Source organism: Echeneis naucrates, chromosome 1 (assembly GCF_900963305.1).
Source record: "Echeneis naucrates chromosome 1, fEcheNa1.1, whole genome shotgun sequence".
Classification (NCBI taxonomy): domain Eukaryota; kingdom Metazoa; phylum Chordata; class Actinopteri; order Carangiformes; family Echeneidae; genus Echeneis; species Echeneis naucrates.
The window spans coordinates 4,908,138-4,917,837 of record NC_042511.1 but is presented as its reverse complement, the minus strand read 5'-3'; the positions used below and the strand labels follow the sequence as shown (position 1 = coordinate 4,917,837).

Below are 9,700 nucleotides of genomic sequence, written 5' to 3'. Positions count from 1 at the left end.
TTTCAATATAAATGATGAACAGAAGAGAACAAAAATTTTAATGTGTAGCTAGTTGATGGGCCCATTGATGAAGATATAGTGGAGATTCTGTGCTATGTCATGAACTCCGAAGTTCTGAAGTGAGGACATTGATCATTAACACTGAGCTTGCTGTCTTGAATTTTTTAAGGGCTAGATCAATGTGTGACCATGAAACCAACTTCCTGCTGAGCAAAAACAACAAATTTACACAATTGCTTTCTCCATTTAGTTTTTCACAAAATTTCATCTGACAATGAAAGATTCTTATCAAGAGACACGGGGTGCTGCATCAGTCACTACATCCTTTTATAAAATGACTGAATAAAAGAAAAAGAAGCCACTTGGAATTCCTGTACATTATGGTCCCAAAGAGTAAATGCCATCCAATTTCTTCCTTCAGCCAGAAATTTGAGTTTAACCTGGTTTTGTTAGGAAACATCTGGAATCTCATAAACAAGTTACTGCTGACTCATCATCTGTCTGCTCACTTGAGAGTGATGTGATGTTAAACTGTCTAGAAAACGTGCCTAAGGGGATATTTTCTTTCTGCTCATCTGAATTCAGATTGTATTATTTCCATCTGTCACTGCAGTCAAAATTATTTACATCCAAAGTCATGAAGTGAAGTTAAATTGTTTAAATATTTTAGATAAACCAAAATCACAGGTTCTCTTAATTCTGCTGTAGTGCTGCTCTATCATAAAGGTGAAAAATCCCTACACTGTCCTAAAAACTTCAATCTTCATGCTGTAAAAAGCACAACATTGAACAGTTTTCTTTGTTGTAACAAAAAAACTGGACCCAAAACATTTTTTTAAGATTAGCATAAATATGGTGCATTCATGCCATTCATGTTCAATAATTGCAGCAAAGGGAACAGTTCATTCACATGTACTGACACCTAGTACTTTCATTATCTTCATCTTCAAGGTTAATGCTTTGTGGAAATATGAAGTCAGTGAGTGGGAATATTGAAACTCTCGGCTGCAGAGATTTTCTGCCTCATAAATCATACCTAATGCATGTTCTCGCTCTCCTCTGCAGATTTTCTCTGTGTTGTTTGACAAAGCGAACAAAATGGTCAGTTAATGCGTCATTTATAGACGACATTATTTGCTTGGAACGTGTTGGAAAAGGTTTTTTCTCAGAGTGTAAAGACCTTCCACATTTACAAAGGAGTGTGATCCCGACCGTGGCCTGACTGCTGGTGTGCTGCTGCCGCCTTTTGATGTAGAAATAGCTGCCACCCCATCATTTTCCCGTCAGCTCACAGATAAAAACATTCATTATGAGGACTGTCTTTGAGCCTTCATCACAGCGTGGGTGATACTATGTTTAGGTTTTTATGACAAATCCACTTATAGTATATACAGTGAGTTACCAGGAAAGCAGAAACACCTGGACGGTGTAATGAAACGTATCAGAACTGTACTGACTGCAGCTGAGATATTTCTTTGACTGAGACTTTTAACCTTTTGGATTTCTTTATAGGAAGATTCGACTTTTTCATTCCCATAACAGATTCATTTCATTTAGATATAATTGTTTTTATATTTTTATTATTCAGTTACACTTAATCAGAAGTAAATTCATCTCCATTATTTATTTTTGTGTTGGTCCCAAAATAGTCAAAAGCAACCGTAGTCAGTTAAAAAATGTCAGCCCAGGTTGCTAAGACCACATGCCCATTCTGACAAAAAACATCAGCACATGATGACAATAGTAAGAAAATATTAACAACATAACAATGTGCCTGTACTTGAGACAGAAAAAACTAATTCTTTGACCAATGAAATCAAACCATGTGTTGCTAAGTTAGTTTGTATGTGACTTGGACTTTTTTATGCCTCAGTCAGAGCCACAGGCATCATGATATCTCTGCAATGCTGTGAGGGAATTTCTTCAGACTTGGCCCGAACATTAACTTGGACCTCATACTGAGCTGAATAGATTTTTGTGGGAAGACGTCGAAGTTCAAGATTGTGGTGTTCTTGGTAAAGCCAGGGAGAATTTCACTACTTCTGGCACATTCGTTCACTTGGTTTAAAAATGAACTGATGAGAATTTCCATAACCTTGTACAAGAAGTTTTTTTTTTTTTTTTTTTTTTTTGGCCATAAGGAATTCATGAGTTATGACACATTTGACCACAAAATATCAAATAGGGCGAAATGATCTGATGACATTTTATTTGCGTGTTGTGCTAAAATTCTTCCAGTCTTTATTCAAAAAAAACCTCACAAGAGGAGATATTATTTCCTGCAACTTGTCTCACTGGCAGATATGTTCAGTTGTAAGCTGATTTCAGAGAAATGCACCTTATAAAACGTTGTAGCATATAAAATATGAAGTTAGGACAGTGTTAATTCCTGTGGGGCCGCCTGGAGGCTCCAGGGCCTCACTTTGGGAACCTGAGAGCGATGTGCATGATTTTTGTAGTCGCTTTTTTTGGGGGGGGTGGGAGGGATGGCTTTTTTTTTTTTTTTCTTCTTGGCTCCGCAAATCTCGCGAGACTTTGCTGCATTTTGTGGAAAATCGTAGACCGACTCCGTTATAGTGCCAAGCCGGGCTCATCACCGGGCAGACAGGCAGATAGAGAGGGGGGCACCCGGAGCAGGCGACAAAGGACCGGCCGGTAGAGACCATGGAGCTCATCCACCCGGTAAGATAACACAAACAGGCCTCACGTTGTGTTTTTCCTCACAGACACACACTCATATTCAGCTTTATTGCCGCATTGGGATAAAGAGAGAATGGAGCATGATGGGGGGATCTGTGGGAAATATGAGAGAAACCTGATGAAGGAAGAAGGAGAGAGGGACGGAGCGGCTCAATGGGCACATTGTAACTGTGGACTGTTTTCCGGCGGAGAGCTGGGAGGAGGTGATGGCGAGTCCTCCGGAAAAAAAGGAGGCATATTCAGAGAAATGAAAGTGTCCGACAGCCTGCTCGAAAAAAGTCCAACCAACAAATACCGCCGAGCTCTGCAGGCACATTTACTCTAACAGGACATTTATTATTATTAATAATAATAATAATAATGTTCCCCTTTTGCGCGTGTGTGCGCACGTGTGTGTGGGAACAGCGCGTGCCAAGACACGAGAGAGTTTGTGGATGTTTTTCTTTTTTTTTCTTTTTTTAGGCTCCTCCGGGAAACGTGGAGTTTGGATTTAAAACCTAGTGGAAAAGAAAAAGCCACCAAACGAACCAAAATACGAGCTCCGTCTGGAGTTTTTTTTCCAGCATGTCCCCGGACAGCAGATGTTTTTATGGAACAATGCGGGCTCCCACCCCCACAGCTCCGGGACAGCTGAGCCGCAGGTTCCCCCGGCCCCCGGGGAACTCATTCCGCACTGTCATTGAGTTGTTATGTGGCCTGAATGTTACTAAAAAAAGGTCCAAAGCAGAGTATGTATTCAAATATCAAAAGTAAAACTCTCATCATGGACAGGTAGTTCATACAACCTCACATAGGCTGATGTAAAGTTTTTACCTGGAAAAGGAGGTCAAATGTTTCCTCTGGCATGTTTTGGCCCTCTTTGGCAATTGACCTTATATTATATTATTTCAAGTGTTCAAGTGCAGTATTTTAAAATTGTGCTTATACTTGAGTAAAACCTCCTGAGATTTATTATTATTGTTATTATTATTGCTGTTGCTGTGTTTTACATATTGCACTTGGCCATATTTCCATTTCAATGAGATTTTCCTGAATTGCCTAACTTTTCCAATGAGGTATGTATGATTTTGTTCTTTGTATGGTTGTGTATACAATTTAATTACACACAATCATATGATAATTATAACCTAGAGAGGCAATTATAGTTGCTTTGTAAAATCTTGTCAATACAAGTCTAGTTAATTGCAGCATATGAGTTTGTATGAAGAAGACATTACGTAAGATTTGATGTCAGGACTGCCATCAAACAAGTGAGCCTGTGTAAAACTGTGAGAAATCCATTTTCCTGGTGTTTACTTTCCTCACACATGACTACTTTGTCTTTTTAGCTCTTTGATTCTGTTGGAATTTTTAAAAAACTAACTTTACTGATAAATTATTGACATTCTCTTGATAGCTCATTGGGAAGTGAGACCATCATTAATATTTACTAATGTTAAAACATTCATTTAACAACAGGAATGAGTAATTGCCAAACACCAGCTAAGGGCTTCATTGTAACTTGGCAATCCAATAATTTGTTCTGATCACTGACTTTTTACACATTTATAAAGCTTTAGTAAATTATGTATAAACCATAAAAAAACAAATCCAGATAGGAATTAGAAATAACACACACACACATACACACATATGCACTTGCATTTATCTTTTTACTTAAGTAGTACAAAAATATGAAGCATAAAATGTGCACTTGGGCTGTATTATACAGGCTAAGCTAAGTGGCTAATGTAGTTTCTATAGCTCCTTTATATACTACTCAGTGCTACTATACGTACAGGTAACTTTATCATAGTCTTCAAAAGAAGAACAGACCTTTGAAATAACTATATTGGAATAAAAAGTGAAATATTTCTGCCGTACAAAGGAGCATGTTAAAAGTACAGGGCTTCAGCAGATGTACCTGTCTTTATAAAACTGAGATGCCACTTCATGTTTTATCTCTACATCTGCTCTCACACTGCTTCTGTGTCTTTTTTACCCTCTATAATCGCTATTATATTACAAAAATACTCTCTACTCAGTGCTTTAAAAAAAAAAATCTGCATCTTTTAAACACTTCCTGTTTCATTCAGTTGCAGCCAGCAAGCAGGAAATGTCCCCTTCCGTGATATCTGGCCACCATGGAGTTGAGATAACCTCTTCCTCTTTTCTTCACCAATCACGGCTCTGGATCTGATATAGCCATGGGTATTTGGCGTGGTCTACGAGTGGGGTTCATACTGGGATCTGTGTTTATGATCCTGCTAATCATCGTTTACTGGGACGACATCGGGGGCTTCAACCGCTACCCCCAGCAGGACCCCAAACACCAGCCACAGTCTGAGCCGTGCCCAAAGACGACTACGGGCTCTTTGATATCTCACTCCACCAGCAGAGCCCAGAACAGCCCCACCGCCATTTACACTACAAAATTCATCCCTGGGGAGCCAAGAGTGGCAGCAGAAGAACAAAAACAAGAGGAGGAAGAGGACGACCAAGAGCAGAGGGCAGATTACGAGAAGGGGAAGTCTTTGGATGACAGGGACCAGGAGGCGAGGAAACAGAGGATCTTGGATGTTTGTTCGGGACAGCATCTTGAAGAGTTCCCTGGAAGGACTCGTGGATTTGAGCAGATCCCCAACAGGGAGCTGGATCACCTGATAGTGGATGATACACACCAAGTCATCTACTGCTACGTTCCCAAGGTACAACTTTTGTGTATGTGTGTGTGTGTGAGGGTGGTGAGTCAGTTAGTGTGTGTGGTATCAGAAAAGTACAAGAAAAACAGCACCATAAAAGACAAGACAAACTTTCCTTGTTGCATTTTTTGAACTGATCACACATTTACATGGCTTCTGTTTTTGCTCTGGGCGTCTTTTTTACAGGTAGCCTGCACTAACTGGAAGAGAGTGATGGTGGTTCTGTCTCAGTCTCTCATCTCTCCCTCCTCAGGAAAACCTTACACCGACCCAGAGGCTGTTCCTCCTGATGTCGTACACAACTCCACCCTTCACCTCACTTTTGCCAAGTATGACACGAGCAGCGACGCACAGGAAGAGACACACTCCCAGACTCACACTTATGTATAGTAAATAATCACAGTTGTATAATTGGATTATAGAAGAAGTATTAATCTCTTTCTACCAAAAACACGCAACAATACAGTATAAAATGATTAAGTACGTCTCACAGTTCTCAGTTCAAAATTTGACTTAAATAAAAGTACAGAGGCATGGCCTGCAAAATGTCCTGAAAGTATCGAAAAGAAAAGCACTATTCAGTTATTTGGTTATTTTATCATATAGACCTTATTTAAATTTTTTGAATATCCTTCAATTATATCATAACATATAATATATAATTCTGACAAGGTGTAGTAAACTTTAGCAACTTAATAGTCAGTTTGGTAGTTTAGGCCACAACAATTCATTATGTTTTTGTCATATGGATGTTTCACACAGAAAGTTTTCAAAAACAAGAATCTGAAGGTTAAAAAAAGTATAATACCACAATATCTCGAGTAAATACTATATAATTACTTTCCACCACAGTTGAGGTGCAAGAGCAAAAACTGCGATCAGGATTTTAGTTCTCCTGAGGCGAAGTGCCCCCATGGGTTTCCTAACCCTGGATGCAAAATATACATTAAAATAACAAATGGTTTCCTGATTTAGTTGTCAGTTTTACATTGTAAATTCTCTCACTCTAAATTTGGTTTCATGTGTATCCGTGTACTTTCATAAGTTAAAGGTAACCCAAACAACCTTGAAACGCCCCAAACTCCCCATAATTTTCATGTAATTGTAGATTGGAAACACGAAACTGTACTGTACTGAGGGTATGAGTGTGGTTTCCTAACTAGCCCATTGCACAAAGGACATTTTGACTCGTCATAGTAGGATAACCATGGTTGTTAATAACAGCAACAGCAATGGCTCCACCAGTGAAATTCAAGCAGCTAAATTCAACCATCATTAACTTGATCATTTATACCTGCCACTCTGTGAAAAAGACCTTCAGTGGCTTAAAGCCGATAAGATGATAATCATCTTTTTACTTAAACAAGAAAAGTGAAGGAGTAAAGAAAGCTCAGCTAACATATAGTTAATCATGACTGATCGTAATGTATGATCAATATAAAGCCACACACATTACAGGCAAAAAAAAAAAAACTTGCAGGAGAGAATTGCAAATGTAAATGCATTCTTTATTCCCACACAGAGAAACCAAGCTCCCATTGTAATCTTTCCAACAAGTGGGAATGGAAAACAATAAGAGCCAAACAAATTGCATACCTCAGTCCCAAGATGACAGCCACTGAATCAGGGTGAAGGGCTTTACCTTTTAAACTGAACCCGATTTATCGAATGATTACAATAAATCAAGCTGCCAATTCAGAAATGAAAGTGGGTCAGTCTGGAAATATGAAGGCCCATCTTGCTTTTCAATTATGCTGATAAAGCCATTTCTAAAAATAGAAACACACAAGTTTTCACAAGGGCATTCTTCGAGGAAAATTTACATGGTTTTCTTTTACATCGGTCTGACGATAACACTTAGTGAGTTATGCTCCAACTGTTCAACAAACGATCTGTGAGCTCAGTGAGTTGTTTACTGAGTTGACACTTGGAAGAGGAGAGTGGAAACGACAGGCGGAGCTTGGTGCTGCAGCACAGACAAACCTTTCTCTGCCCCTCAGGAGCTGTCTGTCTTTGGACACGAATATCTGTACATATGTTTTTCACTCACATCTCCCATTTTGGACTTCTTTTCTTGTGTTTTGCTTTGTTTTGAAGTCATTTAGAGACATAACAAAATGTTTTCAGTAGTGCGAGAAACATGGAGTCTTTGCTGTAAACTGCAAAGACTCACAACTATAGTTTAAGAAGCAAGAGAGCTACACTAAAGGAATATTTTGTATGTTTGTTCATGTGTCCTTTACTAGGTTTTGGCGCCATTATGGTTCTCTATCCCGTCACCTGATGGCACTGAAACTCCAGCATTATACCAAGTTTCTGTTTGTACGAGACCCTTTTGTACGTCTCATCTCTGCCTTCAGAAACAAGTTTGGAAGGTATGTATGATGATGGAGAGAGTGTGTCTTTGTGCATGTACGCTGGTTTAAGGCAGCGGAATGTGCTTCACTTGTGATTAAACAGAAGTTCTTTGATTGCCGAATTATTGAAATGTGTGTATTCGGTTGTGCGTTTTCAGGCCCAATGAGGACTTCTACAAGCAGTTTGGTTCAGTCATGCTGCGCCGTTATGGTAATGTCTCTGGGAGTTTGCCAGAGACAGCAGCCGAGGCATTTGCAGCTGGAGTCAAACCCACATTTCAGCAATTTATCACTTACCTGCTGGATCCAGAGACTGAGAGGGAGAGTATCTTCAATGAACACTGGCGCCAGGTATTTGTCTTACACACCATAGCAACGTTATACACACAAGATAAGGTTGTCTAAGACTGCCCCCTGTTATTTGCACAGTGTGCATGTCCTGTTTGTTTGTAACAGTAAATATTCTCAAGTTTAGATTGTGTCATGATGCTGACATGACACTGCTGTAGCCGTTAACAGAGAAGAACTTTACTTATTCATGATGTTGATTTTGTTCAACGAAAAAAGGTACACAGATAATCTTTTTAGTAATCCAGACAGTTTCTTAATTATAGTTGTGCATTGTATTTTGGAAGAGTAGCTAGCACCTGTTAACATCACACATGAATATATAACGTACATCTGATAAATCAAAATCAAAATCAGCTGCTGAAGAGGGTGAAGACGCACAACACTACACTATTATGCTTCCACTTTGTCATGTATGCTAATATGTGTACACACTCAGTGGAGGCAATCACTGATATATGAAACAATTTCAAAAAAGTCCTCACCTGACTTTTGTATGTTTCAGGTCTACCGACTGTGCCATCCATGCCAGATCAAGTATGACTTCATTGGACGACTAGAAACCCTGGAGACCGATGCAGATCACCTGCTGAAGCTTCTTGAAGTTGATCATCTGCTCCGCTTCCCCTCAGGGGCTCGAAACCGAACCGCAGCCAGCTGGGAAAGAGACTGGTTTGCACAGATTCCTCTATCAATGCGGAGAGAACTATACAAACTCTATGAACCAGACTTTGAGCTGTTTGGTTATCCCAAACCTGACAGTGTGCTCCATGAATAATCACACAGAGCCAAAGGCCTGGGCACTGCACTGTGTGTAAAGCCCACACCTCACCTACTTGCCTTCAAAGTCTATGATGCTGTTTATTTTATTTGTTTTGTGCATACCTCAAACTAGACATGCAAGCGTATTTTGTCATCATATCATATCTGAAGCACAGCTGCTTACAAGCAGTCATCTCAGTCTTGTTCCCATGTTAAGGCACTTTGAATAGTATTTTGATATATCATGGGGAAGGGCTGTGGCTGTCATATTTGAGGGTATATATGTTGGAAAAAATTAAAAGTTTTTGTAAAAGTTTGACTTTTTTCTTTTTTTTATTTTTACTATGTGTAAGAAAGTGGTGGAAGCAGTCAGACCTTCATTCATTCATCTTCTACCACAGGGGGTGCTGGAGTCAATCCCAGCCCACTTTGAGGCAGGGTGGGGTACATCCTGAAGTACCCCAGGCCCAGGAACCCGAACCCTAACCCCTAATCCATGACCTTCTCTGTGTGGGGCAACAGCGATAACCACTATGTGCTGCCTGCAATCAGACATTTTGTGGGTAAAACTGAAAGAACATGAAAGTAAAACTTTCCATGATAGTGAGAAGGAATTTTTTCAGTTAATTTTTATTTGTTCTAAATCTAACATATCTAATGTGGCTCAGAAAATATTTTGGCAAGTGTAAAGACCTCACAATTGAAGAGAGATTTTCTTGATTCAGAAATTAAAATGTTATCATCCTTATTATTATATTAATAGTAGTTGGTCGCTTGTGTTGTTATTATTATTATTATTATTATTTGGATTGCTACGACGACAAAAATTCCTTCTGTGTGTGGAACTATAAC

The 9,700-nt window shown here is 39.3% G+C and overlaps 1 protein-coding gene across 1 annotated transcript; it reads left to right on the top strand.

The window, feature by feature from the left end:
* The first annotated feature begins 2,583 nt into the window (after window positions 1-2,583).
* LOC115044826 (carbohydrate sulfotransferase 12) lies at window positions 2,584-9,132 on the top strand. Its single transcript, XM_029504112.1, has 6 exons — window positions 2,584-2,682; window positions 4,776-5,387; window positions 5,568-5,710; window positions 7,628-7,756; window positions 7,897-8,089; window positions 8,592-9,132. Exons 2-6 carry the CDS (start codon window positions 4,887-4,889, stop codon window positions 8,862-8,864), a joined length of 1,239 nt encoding a protein of 412 aa, XP_029359972.1. The 5' UTR covers window positions 2,584-2,682; window positions 4,776-4,886; the 3' UTR covers window positions 8,865-9,132.
* Window positions 9,133-9,700: the final 568 nt, after the last annotated feature.

Excerpts from the sequence above, each read along its gene's own strand:
- LOC115044826 (XM_029504112.1), top strand. The coding sequence starts at position 4,887 with ATGGGTATTTGGCGTGGTCTACGAGTGGGGTTCATACTGGGATCTGTG. Across the intron at positions 5,388-5,567 it reads TCTACTGCTACGTTCCCAAG|GTAGCCTGCACTAACTGGAA; the intron begins GTACAACTTTTG and ends TCTTTTTTACAG. Across the intron at positions 5,711-7,627 it reads CTTCACCTCACTTTTGCCAA|GTTTTGGCGCCATTATGGTT; the intron begins GTATGACACGAG and ends GTCCTTTACTAG.